Below are 27,472 nucleotides of genomic sequence, written 5' to 3' on the forward strand. Positions count from 1 at the left end.
ATTGTGGGTGGGAGGAATATTAAAACGGAGTGAGCTGGCATTCAGAAAGCGCGTACAAAAGAGAACCGAAATACAGACAAGTTACTTTCAATGAGTACCATCTGTCCTTATTTAATAGGAATGACAAAGACCAGAGAGCAAGCTCTCTGGCTTCTGGATGGCTCTATGCAGAGAGTCCAGGCTACACGTGCAAAACTTCACTGAAAGACACCCGGATTCTACTGCAAGTACCCCCTTTACCCAGCAATGGCCGAGGGGGGGACGCCACCCTAACACTAAAGTCACGTGCCCCACAAAACATTTCCTTGTATCTCCAGAGTATTAGCTTCTTTAATCCAAAAAGGTAATGAGAGGTTTTTAAACTGATTACATCAGCTTAGTTCATACACTGTCTCTTAAGAACTAAATAGTCAATTAAAACAATTTCCAAAGCAAAATCTGACAAAATCCTCTCTTAGGGTAATTTAGATGATAGGTTTTTAACTTGGGCAAATTAAACCCTTCTCACAGCTGGTATTTTCCACAGGGTCAGAAAGAGTGGCACAAGTTCTCTGGGACAAAAAAACCTACTTTGTGTGTTAAACCATGTTTCGTGATCATAAACAATAGAAACTAGAAAACATTAATGGGAGCCTAACATGCCTATTCCTTTTATTTTTTTACTTCAAAAGCTACATACATGCAAAAGTTGAACATGTCATCACAATGCTTTAAATAAAGTTCAAAAATAAAAATACTTCAACATCCATTTACTTGTGGAAATATATATGACAATTATAATGAAGATAAGTCAATTATATCCTTTGTTCTACTCTATCAGAAAAGTACTTATATTATAAAAAAGAATTTAAATTCATGCCCAGAATATTTTTTTTAAATCCTTGATCAATAATTTAAAAACAAGTTGGATGTTAGTACAATGTTTAAAAAAATAAAAGTTCCAGGCTTTTGAAAAATGGGTCTGATATCCTTATACCTCATTTTGAAATCACTGGAGAAACTCAAGTTTAGAAACAAAGCATTAAAAAAAAAAAAAGAAAAGCCATGATCATTGTTATTATGGTTGATGTGGTTAGCGATGCAAGTGAAGGGCACGACTTTTGTAAAAAGATATTGTTTCAAATCCTTTAAAATGTTTGAATGGAGGATTTTATTTACAAACACAGGTTGCGGGCTGCAAGGAGCCCCACCTCTCTCTGCTGGTCAGTACTGCAAGAGGAATTAAAAGTCCTGGGTGCAATGAAGTTGGGATGCACCGCCCTTTTGTGAAAAGTATAAGCATGCCTTAGCTCCCCTGAGTCCAGAAAGAAAAGCCAGCAGGAGGAAGCGTCTCCAAATGGCCCTGCCTTTTTCAGGTAGACGCAGTAGGAGGCTTGGCAGAGTCGACGGAGGGAAATCAGAACATTCTGAGTGTTCCAGAGGGTGGTCATTTCCTTCTACTAAAACCGGTATTTATTTGGTAACGTAATACGATGTATCTCAACAATTCTAAAAATTAATGTGAACAGAATGCATTCAGAGTTCAACTTTGTGAATGTTCACATTCATCCTGGAAATGAGATTTAACTTCTGCTCCTAAATGAAAGAGGCAGGGGAAAGCTGCCCACACCGGAGAATGATTGATTATTGGAAACGACACACAATGTGAACGGTAAAAGGGGATCATTTAACAAAATGTGTCTGAATTCATTTGGAAAGCCCTAAGTGGGTACACACACCCAAAATTTAGAAGCAGCTTAATTCAAACACTTAAAATATCACCTCCTCTTTAGATCAGAAATTATAAGGTTTCCTATTGAGACAAACCCCTTGCTACCACTCCAAGCGCCTCCCTTTGAAAAGGCCAAATTGAAATTCTGGTTGGAAAGTATTTCCACCGAGGGTCCAAAGATCTACAGTTTGATTTATATCCTGATACTCAACTGTGGTTATAGTTTTCATGTTTGGCAACCCAACTATTCCTTTCCTTTCATCTCGGAAAAAAAAAAATTCTTAAAAAGGAAAAATAAAAGATGTGTGTGCTCTCAGTGAAAAATCAGATTAAGTAAGGTTTTTCTTTTCCCTGGGACAGAAAAAACAATGCCCAGTGCACAGTATGTAGGAATGTGTCACAACAAATAATCAAAAGACAGGTTTCACCCAGCTAGTATTCCTCCGAGGACAGTGTGGTTTTCAAAAGCAGTATTGTCACGATTATGCATATTCTCATTAACTAGGTACAGCAGAGCTACTTAAAGGGAAACCAATTTCTTGTGCCTCAATGAAAGGGGAGTATAGAAAACAATAATTAGACTGAATGAGGAGTTTAAAAGGGCAAAAAAAAAAAAAAAATGGAGTGAAAAGAACAGAGAATTCAGAAAGCAAAAAAAAAAGCAAGTAATGTGACGGTAAAAACCCACACAATCTCCCTCCACCCCACCTGCCACTTTGAATCCTAATTGCTCAATCTGCAAGGGCAGAAACCCACTCTAAATGGACCAGCATCGGGCTTCGGCAAGTCTTCTCTTCACTCTCCCTCCTGTTAAGACCGTTTCCAAAACCAATCAGCAAAGGACAAAGAATTCTTTACAGAGTGCAATTAGTGTTTTCCACGTCCACCTTCAAAAGCATGATGCTCTTCATGGGCTAAAGGACAGAAAAAAACAAAAAAGAAAAAAAGGAAAGAAAACTTTAAGCAAAGGATGGGGCAACCCTCCTCTAAGGCATCTCATTCAGTTTCCCCAAATGTTGGCAAGAACTCAAATACCTTTGTGTGCCAGTAACTGTTAGCTAAGGCGTGCATTTCCTGAGAAACGTAATAATGAAAATTAAAACAAGGAATAAACAAGCAATGGGCATGCTGCCTGTTCCTTCTTGCTGTGCCGGAGAGGATGAGTAATCCCAGCAAGCTGATGAAGAGGATACACTGGGCTGCCAGCAAATTCTGTAGGGAAATGCGCCCCGCAGAATGCAGTGCTGGGGAGGGGCCTCACAGAACCAAGACAGGGCCATTCACAAGCTTATCTTCAAAAATAAAACAAAACAAAAGTAAAACAGAACTGAGAACACCACCAGGAGGACAGCAATTCTCTTAGGTCCTCCCCTACCTTTAAACACCCTCTGGGGGAAATGAAGTTTCATTAAATGGATGGGTCTTTTATTTTTCCCAATCACGTTTTTTTTTTTTTTTTCTTTCTTCTTTTTTTCCAGCCCTACTGTCTGGCTTGCAAAATGACTAATTAAAATTAGGAACTTCAGAATAAAAAAATGATGCTGTGAAAAATATTTTCCAAAGACTTAAATTTTTATAAAGTGGAGGTGGGAATTGGGAGACCTGTGAAATATAAAATATTTCCTCCAAGGCGAAAGGCCCAGTTTGAAAATCCACTTCCTGGACTTGGTTAAAACATCATCATGAAGCAAGGGCAGATCCTCTTCTCTCAAATGGAAAAGTTACTGACTTGGGGCTGAAAAAGCCAAAGGCCACTCAGGATCCCCCATGCTTTGTCCATCCCCCCTCCCCCCTAGGAAGGATGTCCTAGGAGGGCAGACATGGGCTGGCCCATCTCACCTCCTAAGCCCCTCCTAAGTCTGTATTTTTAAGATGGACTAAATTCTTCAGACTAGTGTGTGGTAGGGGTGAGGCGGGGAACAGGACCATTTGCCCTTTAGGATCATCATGGTTATTCACCCAAACCTGCTCTTCACTTGGATAAAACATTGAGAGAAGCAGACTTTGCAGCTCCCGGGGTTACCGCAGGTTGGCCCAATTCCCAAGGGTGGCCAGGACTCCAAGCTGACTTAATTGAACATTTCTCACATGTAGAACTTAATAAATATTTCACTTTGTATGTTTTTTTTTTTCTTTTTAAGAAAGATTTTTAGGACAGACATCAAACAAAACATGGCCTGCTCTTCAATGAAGTATAGCATTGCTACTGGGTCAAGTGGGGGGTGGGGCACAGACCTCTTAGCGATGCTGGACCCCAAAAGATAAATCAAGAGAGAGGCACTGTCCATGGATTTTTATTACTTCTCAGTGGGAGGGACAGTTCGGGGCAGACATAGTTAAGACAGTGCAGTCCTGATGGGTCATGGAGATGGGAACAGAACATTCAGAATCGGGAGAGTTCTGGGGAACAGGGAAAAGTTCTGTGGGCCTTGGGTTAGCCTTGGTTGAAAGGGAATATAGAGAAGGTCAAAGCCAGGAGTCAGCAAACTTTTTTCTGGAAAGGGGCAGAGGATAAACATCTTAGGCTCTGTGGGTCACAGGGTCTCTGTCTCAACTATTAACCCTACCCTTGTTACGTTAAAGCAGCCACAGATGAGATATACCCAAACAGGCATTGCTAGGTACCAATACGCTTTATATATAAATACTGGAATTTGGATTTCATACAATGTTCATATGTTACAAAACGTAGTTCTTCTTTTGATTTTTTTCCAACCATTGAAAAATGTGAAAGCCATTCTTAGCTGCAGCCCATACAAAAACAGGTGGGAAGGGGGCAGATTTGGCTGGACAGTGTAGTTTGCCAAACTCTGCTCTAAACAATTCTCACATCAGAAGACATTTGTCATTCAGCTGCTCCGAAGAGCCCAACAGAATTTGGCGGGGGGAGGGGGTCTCCATTCATTTAAGTTTCTCAGTCAAGTAACCAAACTGTATCTAACCCACAGATAACTTATCAACAGCCTGACCCTCAGCCACCCGCCTGGAGGCCCTGCCCAAATTCATCAGGGCTCTTTCTATGCGGGAAAATCTCCCCTGTCACGTGGTTCCTGTAACAAGACTGAGGAAGAGCGTGGAGTTGGCCATTTCTGACCTAGTTCACCCTACCACCCTGCCTGTTCTTCACCTACCTACCTACCACCCTGCCTGTTCTTTATCAAGCTGTGAGTAACATTTCTGCCCAAAACCTCATTTTTCCAAATCAATTCTGCAGCACGTGGTGTATAACCCTACTGAGTAAAGGACTGCCTGCTTTATTTAAAATAAAGACAATTGCTTGTTTTTTCCAATTCCAATTTTTATTTGAATAATCTTTGAATTTTTAAATGTCAATTTATGCCCTTAAAATATGCATTTCTACTAAGACCCGCAGCCAGTTCTGCCTGACTCACGAATGTCACCGTGGCCTCCACATAAACGTAGACGCCCTAAAGGGCGCCTGATCTGGGGAGCTGCAATGTCCCCTCCTCTGTCTGGCTTTTTTCTCCCCCCACCCTCCCCCAACCCCAGCCATCACAACAACGAAGTGATGACTCATCCTTGCTTAGTCTTACCTCATTATTGCCACTGGCCTAAAAACTAGCCTAACCACTCAATGGCCCGATTATCTCTGTGGCCTAAACACTCCTATCATGTGTTGAGCCTGCTGCTACCCTACGTGTTAGAATTTTGAAGCAGAAGGGACCTTGGAGATCATTTAAGACCAACCTTCTCAATAGTCAGATGGGGAAGTGGAAGGAGGAGACACCGCGACTTGCTCGAGGTCACAGTGTTGAAGTGGGACAAAAGTCCAGACTGCCTGACTTGACCATTCCAAATCGCTTCTCTACTCTTTGGAGTCAAATGTGGAGAAGGTCCTAAGGAGGTAAAGAACGTGTTCGCCCCGTTCATAAATGGCGGCGAAACATACTTCCTTTTGGAGAGTTTCTGCTGGAGTGAGTCTCGTGGAGTACAAAAAAAAAAGACCCTCGGTGAACTTTCAATGAATATCTGGGCTGAAAATACAATTAATGCTCCCTATGGAGGCAAAACTGCATCTACAAATGTGCGACTTCCGCACGGCACAATCAATAAGCGCCTTCTGCAGTGCCATCCTCTGTCTCTTTTACTGAAACTTTCATTTAAAATTCAGACGCTAAGCATCTCCTGAGTATCTGCAGCAGCAGATCTGTCCCACTGCTTAAAATCTAAAGCACTGGGCCTGTGACTATATGAGTGCCTAGAGGGAGGCTTAGTCTTCATATCACAGTAAGACAATCACAAAGCAAAATCTGACTTTTTTTCTTCTCCTTTTTGACGAGGGGTTGGGAAAAGTGAAACGGTAATAGAGTATATTTCACCAATGCTAAGATGCACTCCCCACTCCGCCTCCCCACTGCACATATGAAGACCCCGGAATCAAGAACGTGCCATGGGTCAATTAGGAGCCTTGTATGTTTCTTTCTTAGTAAAATACTAAAATAATACTTATCATCAAGAGCATCTTAGAGTCAATGAAATACCGTGGTTTAAAAAAATTGGGTTACTGACTCTTGGAACAGTCTGGGGAATAGGAAATTCACCATATACGTGTAGGGCTGTCAATGTTTTGCTCTAACTCACTGTTAAAACTGTAACCCGCAGTTTGATCTACCAAACATTGGTTTAATAGCACTAAGCTGTTTTCATTATGAAAAAGATGACTTTTTCAAAAGAGCACACAAAAGCAATGAACATGAATCATGATGGAAACAATGGGTCCACACACCTATTCATACTGTTAACATTTCACCACTATGCGTGCATTCTCTTCTGTGTCACAGTCATCCGTAATGAGGACGTATTAGCATTTCAGTAGAACATTCAATCTTGCCTGTGCGCAGAACGAGTTCCTCCACGGATACAGATGTTATACATTATAAATCCCTGTTTATGAAGGGATGATTGAAAATCTACCTGCCAGCTCATATAATAACTTTTTTTGTTACTGTTGCTTCGAATAGAAGGTAATTTTTTCTGAGAATGACAAGTTTGAGATCAGGTTTGAATTTTTGAAATAAAAACAGTAAGTATCTCCTTTTCTGATCCGTGTGTTTAGGCGACAACTGAAATCTCACTTCAATTTCTGAGGCTACAGTTTTTTTAAAACACCCTTAAAATGTATTTTATTGAATTACTTATTGGATTATAGAATTTCAAGCGATTCTCCCTGCACCTCATTGGCAACACGGTTTCTGTCTTTAAAAGTATGATAGAATAAGCTAGAAAGTAGTAACTGGAAATGAAGCACTTACGTTTATAAAATACGGCTTTAAAAGATATGTGGGGCAGGAGTTCATAGATCTTTTCTAAAACGGTGGCTTCCCCCACTACGGCGGCATTTACATTCCAGACTTGGACGACGTCTTCCCGGTCCCGGACACTGACACTAACTCCTATTACTTCGTCATCTGAGCGGAAGGAAGGGGGAAGAAAGAAATGAGTGATAATTTCAAGTCCGCTGGGAGCCGGTTTTTTAGCACTTATCATTTTATCTGTAAGTTGTAGAGAAGATGATCAAGACAAGGTGGCACGAGAGAACCCGTGATGAATACTGTTTCTAAGGGGGATCGTTGGACAAAAAGCAAGTTAGTGGGCAAAAGCTGCAGCAGTCACATCACATTTATCCGGCGACTCAGGTAAACAGAATGTCCCGGCCAAACAAATTTTCCAGACAAGTGAGTTACCCTTCTTAACATGTTACCGAAGTTTTGGACTATTTCTTACTCTGTTTTGATAAGACTTCTTCAAGTTGCATAATGATCGGCCCCCCGAAAGCCAACTGAACTCACATGAACTTTTTCCTCGATGCTTGGCTGTCTTTGTGAAGAACAGCAAGTATTTCTCCCGACTTCCCGCCAACCATTCAGAGATCTCGGGGTGGTTAGTGCTCCAGGCCCCAACACTAACTGGACCCAGACTGTGTGTTCCGAGTTGCTCATTCTGCTTCTGCGGTTTTGCTTGTCTGCTCCTTTCCTATTAATCATCCCTGCTCTTGCCTGTTTCTCCCTAGCCATCCCCCTTCTGGTTTGGGCATTTTAACTGTAGGCTAGAGAATCAATGACCATCTGTTAGCTCTGTGTATAAAGTAAGTATCTTCTAAGTGTGGCCATGTCCTTAGAGCACTTCGGCAAATGGGCAGGAAAGCATTTATCTACTTTGATTAATGTAGGTCTTTTTTTTTTTTTTCTTAACTAAATTCTGGATTGGGGGCTGCTCTGTAGGCATTCGAGAATGGTGGCTGGATAAGTAGGATTGTGTACTGTCCTCTGGGGCCACTTTGTGTACAGTCATTTGCAGCAAAATGACAGGAGTAAAGACTTGACTCCTGGTATACATGTTTGCAGCATATTACTGAAGTAGGGTCACCCCTGTGCCCTTGCACACTCAGCATCAACGAGTGAAATGTGGAAGATGAGCATTATCAAAGTTAGGAAATTTTGCTTTAGTTAATATGTTTTGCCTAATTTTCCTTATTTACTATAAATCTGTACATCTCAATATTTCTGCTATCAGTTTTCCCGTGTGTCTTCTGGAGGTTAAAACGTTCCAGCACTTAGATACAATTTAAATGAGGACCTGTCCAATTACTAAAGGAGTTCATCTTCAGTAAAATAATTCCTTTCTTTCCTCCATCCTTCCCTTCTCTCCTTCATTCCCTTTTTCCCTCTCTCCCTTCTTTCCTTTGTAAATAAACTTGACTCTGGCTAAATGTGTATGACGTGACACTAAATAATTCCACGTATAGAAGTGTTTGGAAGCAGACAAAATCAGTCGAAGGTGTCAGAAGTTGGGCTTGTGGCCACCTCTGGGGGAAGGGAGGGTGTGGAGAGATTCTGGAGGCCAGTAACATTCTGTTCCTTGATCTGGGTGCCAGTTACAGGGATCTGTTTACTTTGAGAATATTAAGGTACACACATAACAGTTTGTGTCCTTTTCTGTATACATGTCACATTTAAACAAAAATTTCCAAAAGAGTAAACAGTACCTGATCACGGCTACCCACAGAAACTTATTATCCCCTCAAGAAATGTGTCTTATGTACGTGTTTCTTGTTTTCTCATTTATCTTCAAAGTATATTTGCTAGAGCTCAATGTTAAATTCTATGTGAACAAAAAATCATCAAGTGAAGAGGGAAGCTTTGGCATTCACCACTTTCAAGAACAGTCGTGAAGACACTAGCTCAGCCTTTCAGGAAAAGAGCAGCATTTTCCAGTCTTTTTGTTTTGCCCATTTCTACACTATTGGGCAGAGGGTACTGTAGCTTTACGGGTGCTGAAAATGCTGAACTGTCAATATTTCAGTCTCGTCTGGCTTTTGGTTCCTACGTGTAACCTCCTAGCACAGCACTTTCAGAAAGGGCATGGTAAAAAGGCTGCAGCCCGTATGCAAAAGGAGATCCATCAGCAAACATGTAATATTCATAAGCAGAATCAACCGGCAAAAACGCTGATGATTTTAGGGTACTGGCAGCACAAGACGTCAGAGCTAGGAGGAGCCACTGTTTGAAGATGGGGGAAGTGAGGACCAGAGAGATGAGCTGACCTGCTGTAGTGGTGGAGCTGGGTTAATTAAGAGCGAACAGTTAATACTTAATGGTGCTCTCGTTCCAAAGTCAAGCACGGAACAATAGGTCTTCTTTGCTCAATCCTGCCTATTTATTATTACTTAGACTATTTTCCCTGGTTCTGGAAACAGGAATAATTCATACAGAAAACTTCCTCTCCCGGGGATTTACTTGTTTATAATTATACCGAAGATGCATTTTTGACTACATATTGTAAAGTTGCTACCTACCCCCTATTTAAACGGAAGGGATCTGTACTTTTAAGATAATTTCATCTTAACCCAGGTTCTGTCTTCAGTGAATAAAAAGACGTGTAAGAATTAAGGAAAACAAAAGGAGAATGATTGAAACTGTTAGTGAGGTAAATCTGAAACCTGCTTGGCACCGGCTAGGCCTATAAGGGTTCCCAAAGACAGAACCAGTTAAGACGCCTGAGGGCAAATCAGTCAATACCAAAGAGTTAAAAAAAAATGAAAGCTGAACAGGAAAAATGTGATTCTAAATGTTACCTCAGAAGCATTCAGAAGGAACTACCCAAGAAGAAAAAACAAAACTTTAAACGAGCAATTCAATTTTCCTCTCTCAGTGGTTTCACGACAAAAACAAAGCGAAATAAAAATGGGCTAAGGGATTAACAGGTACCAACTATTAGGCATAAAATAAGCTACGGGGATGTGTCGCGCAGCCTGGGGAACAGAGTCAATATTTCGTAATGACTACAGATGGAGTGTAATCTTTGAAAATTGTGACTCTTTATGTTGTGTACCTGTAACGTATGGGTTTTGTCCATCAGCTATGCTTTAATTAAACAAACAAACAAAAAAAGCAAAATAAAAATGTATTCACAGGGCTCTCAGAAACGCACTCAGTATTTGAAAACTGAGTGAGTCTTCAAGTGAAGTCTTCAAAGTCAAGTCCTGAAGACTTTACATTTCAGCCCCAGCTGTCAGATCACAGACGCTAATGGCGATTCATCCCCACCTCCCCTTTATCTCTCACTCTGAGTAGAAGGGACCAAGAGAGGGACAGGAGGAAGGGGCGAGTAACTGAGAGGGGCAGAAAGGACTGTGCCGACCTAACTACAAACTTCAGGTGACAACTAAGCCACTGGGCTCTTCTGGAAGAACTGGAACTGGTGAAGGAAGCCCACCACCAGTGGTGTTAGGAGCCCAATGTCAAATTTCATTTTCTTCTGGAACATGTATAAGGCTGTATGTCAATTACCCTTCAATTAAAAAAAAACAGTTTTCCTTTTTTTCTGCCTATTTATTTTAGACAGATGGTCACGGACACTATGAAGATGAGCTATAAGTGCAAAAAAATATATAGGCGTATACACATATGTATATCCACGTAATATACACATATGTAAGTATACATATGCACATACACATGTAACATGAAAACGCCACGAGCACATGGGAAAAAGCTAAGTAACTTCATAGTTACAAAAGAAGCAACTCCAAAATATGTAAAAAAGGCGAACACACAGAAACAAGGCTCAGCAAGGAACAAGCAGAAGCCAAGCACGCGCGAGCGGGGACGCCAGAGCTGAGGGTCTCATTACCTGCGACGGCACAGTCTGTGAACTGTTCCCCGATAGTCGCTAACAACAACTCTTTCCAGACTGTGGACTGGTGTGGGAAAAGAACAAAAAGCAAAGCAAAAGAAAACCAAAGAAAAGGAACACATATACATTTTTAAACAATTATCTTCAGGAGCTACCCAAGTCACAGTTTCTTTAACCTCTCACGCCCTTTCCACGCCCGTATCTGGAGCCCGCAGGCATCGCTGAATCACAGGCGTAAACACCCACGTGGTGGCGTATGTTTGTACTGTTTTACACATCGCTTTGCACAGAGAGATACAAGGGATCCCAAGTCACAAACTCTGTGTCCACAAAACTGTGGGGTCCGAAGCTACAGAGCTAATCTCTAGTGCCACCTCTGATGAAGTTGAGAGCAACGTGGGGAAAATGCACTCAAACGACCTACACTTTTCCAATTTCTTTGCCTCTCACTGATTCAAAATGTATCAGCTGGTTATAAGTGAATGCTATTAGGACCATCCTTCTCTTCAAAACCCTTTCCTGCTTTTCCAGCAGTTTATAAGGTACTTCCAAGGTTACACAAGTGAAGAACACTTAAGGAAATTTCTGGTTTACTGACTACCAGAGACTTGCAGATCTCCATTCACTTGAAGGCATTTTGTTTCTGCTAAGTGACTGAACTGTGGTGTGTGTGCGCGTGCGTGTGCGCGCACATGTGCATTTCCCTGGAAGAATCAGTGCACGCTCTAGTCCACCTCTTCCCTACGAGAAAACCTGGAGCCTCTTCTGCTGAAGACCCCCTAATGCCATCCAATCAACAGTCAGCATCCACGCACAGGTAACTGGAGGTCTCCAAGTTCTTTCCAGTTCCTCTTCCTCAAAAAGTTCTTGGTTCCGTATCTCTTCCTTGTCTTGGTTCACAGGCCCTGAACTCCACCAGAACCAGGTTTGATTCCTGACAGCCGGCTTTGAGCTGTACCCTGGGCAGGCTTATTAGCCTCTCTGAGCAACAGTTTCCTTCAGTGAACAGGGAATAATAATAGGACCGACCTCCCAGGGCTGTTGTGACCATGAAATTAGTCAACAAATGTTGCGTTCGACGGGCTCAGCGCTGTGATTGCAACAACAGCACTGGAGATTTAAGATCCATTCCATAAACAGCTGCGTGTTTGCTCTGGACCAGGCGCCCACTAATGTATTAACTATAATGAGAGTACGTATTATCATGTTCTAATGAGCTGAAAGCAGCCTCACTGAATTTTTAACCAAGACCACAGCAGTCAACCATCATGGCTTTTCACTCTCAAGGAGGGTTTTCTTTTCTCTTTCCTAGACCCTCCGTCTGGTCTACCTGTCTCCCACCTACAAACCATCGCTTCTGTTTTTTATCTGTCTCATCTGCAGTCTCTTACGCTATTAGGAACAAAGATGAGGGTGTTGAGAGGAAGTTAGGGGGAGGGGATGTTCCCGCTCCTGTTGTGAATTCAGAGGAGGCTGACCCACCGGATTCCCACCGGTCAGCAACAAAGAGAGGGCTGAGCTGCTTGGGATGAGGGCACTTGTGCAGATGTGAAAGCGTTATTATTTGCGACTGAATGTGGTCAAGTGAGCTGACAAGGAGGGAGGACAAACTTGTCTTTCAGCTACCTTTCATCCAATGCTGACGTCATGATTGTTTCTACCAGAAGTCAATGTCTACTGCAAGTAAATAAAGAACATGGCAAGGAAAAGGTGTCCTTATGGAAATTCAAAACAACTTTCTCTCCTTTCAGGGGGGCAGGAAGAGCTTCACAGGCCTTGCTTGTTTTTTTGTTTGCTCCCCTGACGTTTTAAAAATTATGTATGCCAAATACTAGCCAAATCTCGTAGCTATGCATCTTAACGATAGTTTGCACCTTTAACAAACAAGTTGGGTCATATCTTTCGGTGTGTGCTCATCGGGAAACAATGCAAGGTCAAGCCTATGGGTCCCTGGAGATGTTTCAATCCTTTGAGCTCGTCCACGTGAAAGAAACCATGAAAAGGTGAGACTGGGGAGCATGTGTCCTTTCATCCATTTTCAAAGGCGGCTTAAGAATAGATTTGAATGCTCTTTTCAGTCGGTACAATGAATTAGAGCCCACTCCCGGGAAACCCAGGTTTCTGAGGCTTGACCACTGCCAACCAGCGGCCAAGCAGGCTGTGCCATTAACCAGGGTTTCATCAGCCCCAGCGGGAGACTGGACACAGCCTCGCATGAAACCCCAAAGGGCGGTGAGATGCAAGGCCTCCCACACATCCCCACTCTCTGTGCCAGGGTCATTCTCAGAAGTGCTTGTCGCCCCAGTGGGGAAGGGACGAGCCTTTGCTGGGAAGGATCCTGCTTCTCACTACGTAGACCCACTTCCACATGTCAGTCATGGCTGTGGAGGACATGACAGCCCTAATCAGCTTTTCTGTAAAGTTTATAGGCATGTAGCTGTTCAGAACTATATGATACAGTCACACTCTTACACCATTTCTACAGAGACTCACAATGCATTTTCAAGGTGACAGTGTGAGGCAGAAAACCCCCAAGGTCAGAATAGAACTTCTCACCCCCAGTCCCATTCTGAGTCTACCAGGCGGACTGTCTAGAACGCACAAGAGGTTCATCATAAGCTGTCAACAACCCCGAACTTAGCTTCTAGAAAAGGATGAGAGCGAACCTACCGTGCTGTCCTTGGGAACTTTCATCTTCCATACGCCACCCTTTGCATTACTCTCCTCTTCCCTGGATCAAAGACCAATGTTCACAGTTACACTCATGGATTAAGTAGCTCTACATACATCTAGTTCAACAATGGATGACATTAAAAACAATAAACAACGGAGCATTCTGCAATAAACTCTCCCCGGTTCGTTTTACTAGAAACAGAAGCAGATGAAAGAAAAAGGAAGGGGATGGAGATGGGGAGGGAAGAAGGTGGGATTCAGTGGCCAAAAGGGTAGGGAAGGTGATGGGATACCAGGTTCTCATCCTCAAGGAGCTGGTGAGGAGAGGTTCCCTAGACCCCCTGGGGTGGACAAACTAATACAAGTGCTTCACATGTGAGAAGGCCTTTACATTTCAATGTCATGCTCTTGACATCGCCTCATCTGATTCGCATTTCAGTCTTGTGTCATAAGCCTAATAGGGGACTCAGCCCCGGTAGAGGACATCTGCTGTCTCCCTGTGTAGTAACTGCTCCCTCTTCGGGCAAGAGCACCCCAATTTCCCTTTAAGGAGCTACTTGTCCCCTACTCTTATGCCAGACCCTTTCTGATATGGCTGATTCCATATCCTAGCTTTAAAGGTGGGCTTATGACCCAGACACTTATGACTTCGTAGTCTTTATGATTGGCCAGGGATGGAAAGGCAACCCACGCTGGGCCGATGAGAGCCTGCCCTGGCATGTTACTGGAGCTGGTGAATGCTGACACTGACAAACTTGTAGGGCTTAAGACTGGAGCTTATAAAAGCCATTTTGTCACAAATGGGAAAACCTGCCTGAAAATTAAGCCAAGGCAGAGAAAAGCAAAGCAAGTCTGACGGAGAGTGTCAGATTCCTAAGAAGAATTGAGCACCCAGATCTGCCTGAAATCAGCCCTACCGGTAGACTGTTTAGTTACAGAAGCCAAAAGATTCCTTTTTGTTGTTTTTTTTTTGGCTCAGTTTACGTTTCTGCCATTTGCTACCAAAGAGCTAAGATATATTCCCATTTTATTAATGAGTAAATGGCTTAGATCAGTTGAGGGACATGATGCAAGGATTTACTACTAGTTGGGACTCCAGCCTAGGCAAACTGACTTACTGTCCTCCACCCTCAACACTACTCCAGCTATTAAAGAAGAAAGACACCTTCCCCTCAACCCTGGGCCGTGATCAGTATCATACACTTTCTATGTGGTCCACATGAGGTATGTCTGAGGTTATATGATCTTTGTTCATATAATAGATGTGGGTACCACATCTGTTCCCTCATCTCCCCTCCAGCCTATAAGCTTTTTCACTCCACTGTCCAGGTCATTATTGAACAAGTGAAAGAACAAACCCAAATGATGCCACACCCCGATACAAAGACCTGCACGGCACCTTCAGCGAGCTAATGAGGACCTATGTATTGTGAGACTGCAATGGGGTCCTCTGTGGGCGGATGCTGAGACACCTGCTCATCACTCTGGAGCACAAGGGGAAAGGGGTCGAGGGAAGGGGTCTATTTCAAAATTAAATCATGGCTAAAATGACTTTGCGACACCACCAGGAGAAAATTACTTTGGCATTCCAATTTGGCATGAAGTTATTTTATTAAGTTCACAACCATTTCCCTCCCACCTTAACCTCAAACTATACAGAAGACACTTACCAAAGTGGCCGCCTCTCTCCTCTCATTAAATGATAACTACATCTCAAAGGCAGGCTAGTCACAGGAGGAATATTATTGTACACACTCCAGAATATCTTTAAAAGAAAAACACTTTGTTTAATACACCCAGTATTGACTTACTGTGCTTATAAAATTAATGCATTAAAGCTTATAAAATTCATGCATTAAAGAAAAAAAAATCAGATCTCATTAAGTCCTACCCATTCAAACTAGATTTTTCTTAGTATTCTTCCTAATTTTCTGCTAGAAAATGTAACATAACATTAAAGAATTTCTTTTCTGAAGTCAGGCTAAGTTGTATGCTTCAGGAAGCTATGGTTTAGCAAACATTCCTATGCAGTGTGTCTCCACATAAAACAGGGTAAGGATCTTGCTAATGATTTTTCTGACAGGTATATGGCATCTAATAAAAACCTGTAGTGCTGAATACGTGTACTGAACCATATTTCCTCATGACACTAACTCTGTCTTCTTTCTAAGCCTAGAAAGAATCTGTTACACTTTGGATTGGGGGATGGGGTATAGAGGAGGCAAAGAGGAATCACCTCATGTGCTCTGTCCCCCTTCCTTTCCTCTCCCAGGAGGAAAAGGAAATAGCTCAGCTGCCAAAGCCACAAGTTGCCCAAGATGCACAGTGTTAGGAATTCCATGATTGTGTGTTCTCCAAACTCATATAGTGAAACCCAAGCCCCCAATAGGATGGAATTAGGAGGTGGGGTCTTCGGGCATAATTAGGCCATAAGGATGGAACCCCCCCGCCCAGTGATGGGATTAGTGTCCCAATAAGAAAAGGAAGAGAGTTAGCCCTCTCTGTCCACCATGTGTGGATATAATGAGAAGACGCCTATCTGCCTATAAGCCCAGGAAGACTGCCTTCACCAGGACTTGACCATTCTGGCACCCCTGATCTTGAACTTGCAGCCTGCAGAACTGTGAGACATCAATGTTTGTTGCTGAAGCCACCCAGTCTATGGTATTCTGTTACAACAGCTGGAACTAAGACACAGGGTGGCTGGTAGTCAGAAACAGATTACATAAAAATAGTAGAGTAATAGTAACAATGAGAGTAACAGCAGCAACAGTAATAGGGCCAGGATTTGGTCTCTTTTTTTTTTTTTTTTTGTGGTACGCGGGCCTCTCACTGTTGTGACCCGTTGTGGAGCACAGGCTCCGGACGCGCAGACTCAGCAGCCGTGGCTCACGGGCCCAGCCGCTCCGCAGCATGTGGGATCTTCCCAGACCGGGGCACGAACCCGCGTCCCCTGCATCGGCAGGCGGACTCTCAACCATCGCGCCACCAGGGAAGCCCTGGTCTCTGACTTTTACATGTTTATGTAATTTATCTTAATGACAACCTAACTAAGAGGTACAATTATTATTCTTGTTTTATAGATAAGGAAACTGAGGCACACAGACTAATCCTCCCAAGCATCACTGTGTGCTATGACCACGAGGATTAGGACAAGAAGTGAGTTTTTACAAAGAAGAAAACCCTTCCCAGCTTGTTTGGAACGGTACCAGGAATCTCTACGCTACCAACTCTATGCACAGAATTACTATACAAATGAAAAATATCACTCTGTGTGGTGAAGTAAGTCAAGGGTGGTTGTCTGGGTCTCCTAGTAGATCTGAGGAGAACAGAACAAGCAATAGGACAATTAGAAACATGAATCCAAGGGCATCATGAACAGAGTGGCATAGGTGGAATGAAATTTTATCGATGTCGAATGAGAATCCTTATGGGTTGTTTGAGCCCACGTTGCATAAAAACTGGAGCCAAATTAACTGCAAGGCCAGCAACAGGGAATGATAAGATGAAACTGAAGGCAGAAAAAAAACCAAAAACCACCTGACAATAGATTTATTAAGAATACCTTATAAGAACCTGCCACATAGTACGGGGAACTCTACTCAATACTCTGTAATGGCCTACACGGGAAAAGAATCTTAAAAAAAAAAAAGTGGATATAAAAAACAAAAGTGGATATATGTATAACTGATTCACTTTGCTGTACACCTGAAACTAACACTTTGTAAATCAACTATACTCCAATAAAAGTTATTTAAAAAAAGGATATGAGGAGAAAAAAATTTTTTAAATGCTAGGAAAAAAAAAAATAAACAAACAAAAAGAATACCTGGGGTCCCTTATACTAAAACGGTGCTAATGTAGGAAGTAACTGAAAATAGCTCTGTAGTAACAGTAGATGCTCAGACATCTGTCTTTGTGGAGATACCCGCCTTATAAATGGTTTGCTATCAGTGCAAATAATAAGATTACTCCAATATTTCAGTTATAGCCTGTGGTATGGGTGTGAATAGGCAGAGTTGGAATCTGAGGCCAGGCAGTTGGATTCCAAAGCCTGTACCTTTAACCACTAAGCTATTTCCTCTGCAGATATTACTACATATTTTAGGCACATCTTTCTCCAGTCCTAGAAGCCATGGACCAGGTCACGAGGTCATGGACGAGGTCACAGAGTGAGGTGCACCTGTTGAAGATGTTTTCCCACCAGCACGTGCCCTTCATCACACTGACTATGCCACTGCCTTAGCTCTAGCCTAGGACTTCTGCAATGATGTGGCAATGACCTGTGCAGAATTTATGGACACACTTATGCTAGAATATACATCCCTGCTTCCACCAAGAGGACTCTGATGCCAGCAAACTTCAAGTCTCCTAAAAGGCCAGAGCACCTGCCCTCACACCCTTGCCAAAGTTCTCAAATCCTAACTTTTCACCCAGTGTTTGAAGCACCTTGGAAAACACAACAAAATGCTTCTCCCGTTCCAAAGGTGAGAACATCACACTAAGGATCGTGCTACAGTGTGTGGCTTTAGAAGCTTCTCTTGAAAACACAGACAACTGATTTTGTTAGTCTTGGCAAATGCGAGAGGAGGAGATTACAGCCCAAGAAGATACAGTGAGAGACTTCACCCTGACCTAATGTACTCATTCAAGTGCATATCTGCACGTTTCTGCATGAACACAAAATGAGAGTGAAATATGCGGTGACCTCATGGAAAAGACCCCCATTAAAGTCCGTGGCACTAAGTCGGTCTGTTTCCATATTGCAAACCTCACGCAGTGTGTAGAATACTCGTCAAGCATGTATGATGGCAAAAGAGCTGAAGGAAGGAACCCGGCATCACACAGCTCCTTAGACCTTCTTCCTCCCCTGTGGAAGCGAAAGTGCTGTTTCACTGGAAACTTGATAATTCTTGGTCATATTCTCTGTAACATACTTTTATGTTTGTTAAATCATCTAAATTTTACTACAGATAGAACCTTGCAAATAGATTTCAAAAGCCCTTAGACTTATAATTAATTCTAAGTGGTGTGCAAACAGTAGATTGCAGTAAAGCTAAGCACAATGTTTATTAATAATAATGAAGTGTTTTTTTCAAAAGCCTTAATGACAACCCGAGGAGAGGGAGGGAAGTCAGGCATCACTTATTCAGTCAACATGTGTGGACACCAAGGAGGGCAGGGCGCGGTGGTGAGTCCCAGGTGTGCTTAGATTCACTAGACAATGGTGTCCACTTAACAAATCCCCAACCTACTAGTCCTGACTGAAGCAATTATGCTCCTCCCAACAGTCCTTTGCCAAATAGATAATCAATCATTACCAGGAAAACTGGCAAATTTCCTCATTTTTTACTAAATGCTTTGAAGGAAAAAAAAAAAGAATATACTTGAAAATACTTGAGAAGAAAAGATGCCATGTGGTGACAGACAACATGGTGTTAAAAAAAAAAAAGAAAAAAGAAAGAAAGAAAGAAAAGAAAAACATGCAGCAAATACACCTCCAAAAAACCCAACAAATCCAGCATTTCTTCCGCAGGTCACAGCATATAAATCTTTGAAAGTATTTTTGAAATTTTAAACAAACATTTTCATTCCTTAGGTATTTCTAATTGGCTGGGGCTTGCATCCCACCAAGTAAATCAATGGTTTATGGGAAGGGCAGAGCCCAGAAGAAAGGCAACTGAAGAGCTTAATGGACGTTTTAAAATTCACAGCAGATACAACAGGCTGAAAGCAAAGTGTTTCTGACCTGGGAGAGCCAGGTAGTGGAGAGAGAAATGGGTTTTGCTTTGCATTCCAAAGGTCTTAAAGTGAGAACCAAAGTTTGGAGGACTGATAGGGGAGTGGGCAATTTCTCACCACGCAGTTAAGTCAATGAATGAAAAACAAAGTCTGAGTCAGGGAGCTAAGTGGGGTTCACACATTGAGAGAACAGGAGAGAAGCTGGGGGAAACAGCAGATCAGTGTGTATTTGGCTTCCTGGGTAAGGCCCATAGGTATATGTTTATTGATGTTAATATTTTTCAGTGCACAGGGCTTTCACTTTGGTGAAAACCCAAAGACGTGATTGGACTCAGAAGCTTATACACCATTTTAACAAAGGATGATAAATTGTGGAGAGTGACCAGACAAAGGAAAGAGGGTCTGGGGCCCCTAGAGGTGGTATATGGTGTGACTGTGCTGAGGAAATACAGCTTAGTATTTGCTTAGTAGGTTTGTTATGCAGACTCAAGGGGTAAGAAAAAGGGATACCTTTACAAATGTAAACTTATGTCACCTTTAAAAGGGTAATTTATGCCCTGACTTCAGGCAGATAGAGGAGGTCAGAGAGCTCCTCCTGGCTCTGCTGTTTTTCAACTGCCTTCAGTTCAAAGTAATTCTTAAGCTCAAGTGCCGTTTTTGGGGTGGCATATTCTGATCCCCCTTGAGAGACCAAGTTTTACATCTGAAGTGACTGAATCACTTTCACTTCACAAGATTTAATCTCCCACCGCACCTGCACAGCGGCTTCCGCTGCCAACACGCCAGCAGACGGGATCCAGGTACTCGGACTTCAGTTCTGTTTCTGCACAACTGGGCTGTGACTACGATGATGATCCCATCACGTACCCCATGAATAAATTAAATGACAGCTACATAATCCTGTTCTTCTCGATACTAACCTTCACTGAACAGAACTATGAAGTAGACCTGCCTGCAGGGCTTTCCCTCTCTTTTTTCAGGAGGGAGTTTCTCTCTTTCTTCCCTCGACCCTGTCCCTTCACCCAAATGGTTCACTGCAGGTCATTCTATTGCAGGATGCCACCCACCGTGGGCTGCCCTGCTGTGGTCCAGGGCAGTGACGACCTTGAATCAATCTTTCTATCATTCTCCATTATCGGTCCTGACCTATAAAACCTCTCCTCCCAAAAGGGACAGCCCTCCTTTCCCAATGATTTGCAAAGCAATCTGCTGCCCTACCTTAATGACCTGCAAGAGCACAGGAGCTCCACAACCTTCTGATAAGGGATGATGCCTTGATATCACCCGCCATACACAAGTATAGAAGGAAGATTCTCTTCATTTTAAGAGACTGTATCTATATTTCTCTGAAGACCTTCTGTTTATGATAAATGATGCTGGATAGCCATTTACAGAAGAAATATGAAGCCTCTGCCTTCCGTAAATGTAAGTAGAAAGTCGGTCAATTTATGGGACCACTGCATGGGACACAGAGCAACAGGACACAGTGTGGCAAAAGCTTGAACGTGATACCTGAGGTGGGTTAGAATGCCACACAGGAATGAGTTGTCAGGGCTGGAATTTTGGTCTTGTGGTAGCAAGGGAGGATCCCCTGCAAATCGTTACCTGGCCGGTAACTCCCTTCTGCCACAGGTAAAATCAGGCTTGGTCAGAAGCTGTGTTCTATTCCGCGCTGCATGCATTTAGGACATAAAAACACAGAAGAAATGTGGAAAACTTTGAAATGTTTACAAAAGAGTAAAAGGAATCAGTAAGTGCCTGGAAAACACATCTAGATGAAACATGGAATCTTCCAAGAAAGGCAGGTAAGTAGGGAACAAATTTAACTCCAACCAGAGGGCATTACTGGTGGCTGTGATGAGACTGTCCTCAGCAGGGGTCAGTGGGCCGGCTGGAGACACAGGCCTCCCTCACTCTTCAGTCAGGGTGGACCAAAAGCAAGAGGATGGACCTAGAAAAGGAGGGAGTTCCGGTCCCAGAGCACAGCGCGACTGGCTGTTTCTGCCACTTTTCGGGCCACTTACCTCCCAGCCTCAGCCCCTCCAGCTAATAAATGGGGATAACAATTCCTCTGCCACCCCCACCAGCATCTCTGATTTGCTGAGGGCCTCAAAGTACAAAAAGACATATTATTCAATATGTCCTTATGGAAAACAATCATTAATACCACATGATAACTACACTGCATCTAAACACAGATGAGGGAAAAACAGACACGATCAGGGACGTAATTTTTTAGTGCTGACGGAGCGAGAGTTCAAGAATCCACATATAACCACAAAATGAAAAGACAGTGGGGCAAAGGCATATCCTCAAATGACTTTAAAATCAGCACGCAGGCTAGTTCTCAAATACTAAGGACTGTTCACAGATATTAAGGACACAGCCTGAAATCCCCAAACTCATCGACAAGTTAAATACATTTTCCTAAGTAGAGGTATTCACAGTGGTATAATCTGGGGAATAACTGCTTGAAATAAATCATCTAGAAGTAGTGGTACACAGTTTTGTGATTTAAACCATGATTGAGGAAATGTACAAGAAGATGTTCCAGTAGAAGTAGGCAAGTAACGGCAGACGCATTCATTATTATTCTCCAGCACTTACTGGGTGCTTTTTACGTCCTTGTGCCATTTCACTCTCACAGCCTCACGATGCAGTTGGTATCACAATTACTCCCATCTTAGAGATGAGCAAACAGAACACAGAAGTTAAGCAACTTGCCTGAGCTACTAAGTAGCAGATGTGAGACACCAACCCAGGCGGTGTGACCACCCTACACCCAGGCCCACATCCTCCCCAGTCAACCGATGAAGCTGAAGTGTGGAATGCAACCTTCTGTAAAAGCTGCCAACAGCTGAGGGCTTACTAAGTACCAAGCGCTGCTAAGGACTATGCGATCTCATTTAACCCTCGCTCAACCCTAGGGAGGAGGAACTGCTACTATCTGTTTTACAGATGAAGAAACGGAGGAGGACAGACTCATCGGAGATACGACAGAACTTCCTGACCCCTTGGGGCAGTGTTTCATCATCACCCCCCTATGTTGAAGGAGCCCTTTTCCTACTCACTCTCTTGTGAAACTTTAATACCACCAAGAGACTGTATATCTATTTACGTACCGTATGCCTATCTGTGCTTTCTACATAAAAACAGCATGATTCTTTTTGGCCACACCAAGAATCAATTTTTGCCGCCATTGAGAATGTGTGGTTACAGCTTAACAGATCATTATGTGAGCAGTCTGCTGTGACAGAAAAGTGGTTCATTTATTAATTTCTCATTCATGCATTTGATCCTTCAGTATTTATGGAGTGAAAGGAACCAGGCACAATACAGTACTCCATTTATATGAGGTTCAATAAAAGACAAAGCCAATGCACGGTGACAGAAATGTGAATAGTGGTTGCTTCCGGTAAGGGACTGGTAGGAAAAGGGCATGAAGAAAACCTTCCTGACAGGATGGAATTTTAAAATCTTGATCGGGTGATAGTTACACGTTTGTGTATCTTTGTCAAAATTTATCAAACTTCTACACTTAAGGAGACCTGCATTTACTGAAAAAATTATATCCCAATGAAGTTTTTAAGAAGGCATTTCCTAGTATGTGCCGGCCTGGGTACTTTAAATTGGTCCCTGAAGACCCTATGTCACTTGCTGCCAGATACCAAGGCTCAACCAATGCTCTGTTGTCATCACACAGGGGCAGGGAAACAAACTAATCCCTCGGTGTAACTTTACCAACGTCTTCCTGGAAACCCAGGCACAGTTGTGATGTGGATCCAATGTCACAATAGCATGGGAAAAGTCTAATGAGGACCTCAAAAAAAAAAAAAAATCAGTGGGCTCTAAGAACTTCTACATGAGGACAGGCTTTAGAATCAAGTGCTCTGAGGTTTACACAGCAATGCTGGGAAGAGGTAAAAAGGTCCATAATGTCACCACGGGGAGAAGTGAAGGGGACCCATTCCTGGACTCTGAGAGCATCTGTCCCTCTGGACGGTGGCCCACGTGCTGTCTTGTGACACTGCTTGTACTTGGCACTGACTGCTTATTTACAACAGCACTGTTATTCTGCTCTCCACACGCTTAGGTCATTTTCTCAAATAGTTCAGAGACAGCCTGTGGTAGGGACCGCGTCTTTACACCCGGCTTAGGGCCCTCTGTGGCCACACGAGGCACTTTACAATCAGATTCCTGGGGCTGCATAACCATGAGTACTAAATTTCCTGAACCAGATACTGGGAGAAGTGTCTGAACGAAGATCTCTGCGCAACTCCTGTGCAAGTGAGAGGCTGCCGAAGAGACACCGATCTGTTGGAATTTCTAACACATTAAAAGACTCAAGGGCAGAACACACAATTTAAAACTGGCCCTTCTGGAAAATTCAGGACACACAGTCAATGCAAGTATGAAGCAGCCTTAACAGGCTTATCGAGTGTACAACGACGGAGGGGAGAACTTGGTAGAATTTGCTTTGGAAGAAAACAGTAATGTGATCAACTAAATAAACCAGGTTTTGTTTTGTTTTGTTTTGTTTTTTTAACGTTCATCCTAAGAGTTGGGTAGAGAAAGAACTAAGAGATCTAAGAGCTTACATTTGCTGACAACCTACCATGTATCAGGTCTCCTGCTAAGCCTGATAAAGACATCATCTCGTTCGGTCCTCAGACCCACCCATGGAGGCAGGTGCTACCATCACACCAGTCTTACACAAATTAAAGGGCTGATCCCTGCCCAGCTTAGGATGATGGAATTTGAACGTGGAGCAGGACATGGGTCCGAGAACGTGGAGCAGGACATGGGTCCGAGACCTTCCACTTTCAGGCTCAACACTATCCTGCCCTGTGACTTTCAGTAAGCTTGCAGGTGGTACCAGGGCTTCTCACCGATGGCAAACAGAGCCCAGAGAGGGAGCGGCCAAGCTGGTGCTTAAATGAGGACACACAGTGATATCGTCAAAACCACACCAGAGTCACGAGGGTCTGGGAGACGATAAGGTTCCACACGTCACCAAGAGAAGAGCAGGCCACTCGGGCGTGTGCTCAGCTGGCCTTTGGGGTAGATGTGGCTGAGGGCTGCTCTGCCAGAGTGGGCATGTGAGCTGAGGTCAGGGCACAGCCCCGGGTGGGCGCTGCCAGCACAGCACAGGTCTCAGGTTGGATGATTAACCGTCCCACGAACAGCAGGTTTCTTGATCTTACCTGTACCGTTTGTACTGTGTAGATTTTCTTCAGATTTGACGCGCACTCAGCTGCTGTGGCACCAGGGAGGGATCTAAGCAAACAGAAGCAAAAGAGCAAAGAAACAAGGAAAATGTTTCAGTGTTCGTGAAACATTTCACAGTGTAATGTAAGTCTGCAGGTCTTCACACAAGTCAGGTCTGAAACCACAGAAGCGGACACTGCTGGGATGCTAGTTAGAATTTAAAACGGGAAACTCCTACTTTGTCAAGTCAGGTGCTCGCGTCTCCTAAAAATAAGCATATTTATCCTGTGGAAGTTTAACAGGAAAACTGGAAATGTAAGAAAGACACTGGAAACCTTAAAATCACATTTTAAAAAATATAAAAATAACCATGTGATAGCCAAGCCTTTTGGGCCTAGGACCCTGGATAGGAAACTGGGCATGTTGTATAGATGACAATGACAATGCAGGGTCTTGACCTGGTTATATGTCTGAAAAATTTGTTACTTCCTTGGTGGTAAATATTCAAGAACTCTTGGGTGACCTTTTGCCAACTTTAAGAAAACATGATTACTAAAAGTCACCCTTCGCCTCACTTGAATTTGCACGTGTTTCCAAATCACCTGCCTTGAGAAAATACTTTCAGTTATTTTCTCGGGCTGATTTAATTAGCTCTGCTGAACTCTGCGGTCAGAGTATATTAATCTTTAGTTTGCCATATGTTCCACTAGATGGCAACATACTACCAGCTCATTCACCAGAAGCGCCATCCACTGAGAATGGCTTCACCCAGCACCATGTCCTGGGTTTGGGGGTAACAGGACGTGGTGTCTTCAATCTGCAGAAGTGAGGCCTCCCCATCCTTGCTACCTTTCCTTTCTCCCTATACTGAATTAGCAGGTCTTGCTCAGGAAGGTTGGGGTCCAGCTACCTCAGGCCTCAGGTTGAAAAACTCAAGTAATGCTTGACAGCCCCACGTCTGGCTGTAAGGACTAAGAGGCTGGCGGTGAGCGGCAAGCACCAGCTCACAGCTGACCCACCAGGGCCTGGAATCTGTAAAAGGAATGCTCTCTACCAGCCACTGACCCTCCGAGACACAGTCCCCAGGGGACCTCAAGATGGTGAGCTTCCTGGCAAGAGATGTGCACAAAACTGAGCCAGCTCAGAGGTGGAGGGGATGGCAGCGCAGAGGGCTAGGCCCAGGTGTGGGGCAAGCGTCAGACACCAGGGGCAGAGCTCTGCAGACTACAGTCCCGGAATTATGGACCTGGGTGTTGAACCTGATATAAAAAACCCATTTCTGAACACCGCTCCCTAGCCTGGAGGTCACAAGGAGGCGTAATTACGGACTAGTGTGGAGGCAAACAAGGGACCCTGTCGAGCAGGTGGAGTCTGATAAATCAATCTTCCCCAAAGCACCAGGTTTACAACTCTTTTCTAGTTATTATGAGTGTGCCGGACGTTGTCTGACAAACGCAAACCCACAATAACCACCAGGACCGCATTCTGCCGCCAGACCCGAAGCCTCAAGTAGCTACGATGCAGAACGTGATGAAGAGCGAGGCGCTGGGTCAGCACCTGCGACGGTGGCGTCTGACCCACGATGCATCCGTCGCTCTCTCTGGACTGCCCCGGGAACTACAGTATTGACTTACATAAATACTAATTTGCTATTTGATACAGGTTTTATGCTGTCTGGGGGGTTTAAATTACAAAAGGATTGGGGAAAAAAACTAAACAAAAAAACCCCAAACCTTAACCTTTTCTGAGTAGGTTTTCACATGAACAGTCTATTGCCTTTATGTGAAAATCTACTGGCATTTATTCTAATACCGACTTTTCTTCCTTTGAAGAGGTTAGCTGACTCTCCACCAAATATGCCCAGAAGATATACCGCTGGCTGCCCAAAGCATATAGCAGAATACAGACAGGGTTCTTTCCCTAATGGGGTTGGGGGACAGGGTGGTATAAGGATCCAAAGGTAGGAAATGTCCGTTGCACTTTTTCATTTTTAAAACTGTGTATTTTGAATTTTTACTAATTGTTTTTTTTGCGGTACGCGGGCCTCTCACTGTTGTGGCCTCTCCCGTTGCGGAGCACAGGCTCCGGACGCATAGGCTCAGCGGCCATGGCTCACGGGCCCAGCCGGTCCGCGGCATGTGGGATCCCCCCAGACCGGGGCACAAACCCACGTCCCCCGCACCGGCAGGCGGACTCTCAACCACTGTGCCACCATGGAAGCCCGAATTTTTACTAATTTTTAAGGCTACCATTCAATTTATGACGGTTTAGCATGAGTATAATTTGTGTTCACCTCATACAACATGTCAATTTAAGCAAATAAAACATGAGAATACCACTATTTCACCCAGAAAAAAATATCACTGATAAACCTTTGCTTTATATGCCTCTTTTTAAATGCCTCTGTCTCCACGTTCTGGTCTTTTACTCATATTCTAGTGCAGCAGACAATTATACAAAGTCATTTAGGTCTGTTCAGTTTCACTGCTCTAGGTTTCTGAAGAAACCTCTGTAGTCTCCAGAGTCCAAGAAGGGTTCTAGCATGAAACAAGGAGGCAGCGCTTCGTAGGACAACATTGCCAGGGGCTGACGTGCATCGACTGAATTCTTGCTTGTGTGCTCAGCAAGTCACCTTCATCACAGCACTGAATCCTCGCAAGCCTGCGTATTCAGATGTCATTATTACTTCTTACCATTTTACAGCCAAGCAGCCCAGTGCCTAAAGAGGTTTGATAAGGTGTGGCCTCAGGACACAAAAACCTGATTTGCAGACAGGTGACCTGAGACTTCCTGCTCTTTACCCCTCACTGCTAAACTGTCCAGTCAAGCCATATACACACTTTTTAAAAAAAATAAATTTATTTATTTATTCATTTATTTTTGGCTGCGTTGGGTCTTTGTTGCTGCACGCAGGCTTTCTCTAGTTGCGGCGAGCAGGGAGTTACTCTTCATTGCAGTGTGTGGGCTTCTCATTGCGGTGGC

The 27,472-nt window shown here is 43.5% G+C and overlaps 1 protein-coding gene across 3 annotated transcripts in view; it reads right to left on the reverse strand.

The window, feature by feature from the left end:
- Positions 1 to 269: 269 nt before the first annotated feature.
- Positions 270 to 27,472, reverse strand: part of EIF4E3 (eukaryotic translation initiation factor 4E family member 3) — a gene marked incomplete at its 5' end in the record, with an annotated part of 42,260 nt that continues 15,057 nt past the window's right edge. For 2 of the 3 annotated variants that reach the window (XM_082663475.1, XM_082663474.1), the window contains 6 exons: positions 271 to 2,625; positions 6,985 to 7,140; positions 10,865 to 10,931; positions 13,538 to 13,598; positions 15,211 to 15,305; positions 24,487 to 24,559. In XM_082663475.1, coding sequence (XP_082519601.1) covers positions 2,579 to 2,625; positions 6,985 to 7,140; positions 10,865 to 10,931; positions 13,538 to 13,598; positions 15,211 to 15,236 — 357 coding nt within the window. In that variant the 3' untranslated portion in view covers positions 271 to 2,578. Of the gene's footprint in view, positions 2,626 to 6,984; positions 7,141 to 10,864; positions 10,932 to 13,537; positions 13,599 to 15,210; positions 15,306 to 24,486; positions 24,560 to 27,472 lie in introns of all 3 variants that reach the window. The other variant, XM_082663473.1, reaches the window with a different exon arrangement.

Source organism: Grampus griseus, assembly GCF_964374135.1.
Source record: "Grampus griseus genome assembly, chromosome: 10".
NCBI lineage: Eukaryota > Metazoa > Chordata > Mammalia > Artiodactyla > Delphinidae > Grampus > Grampus griseus.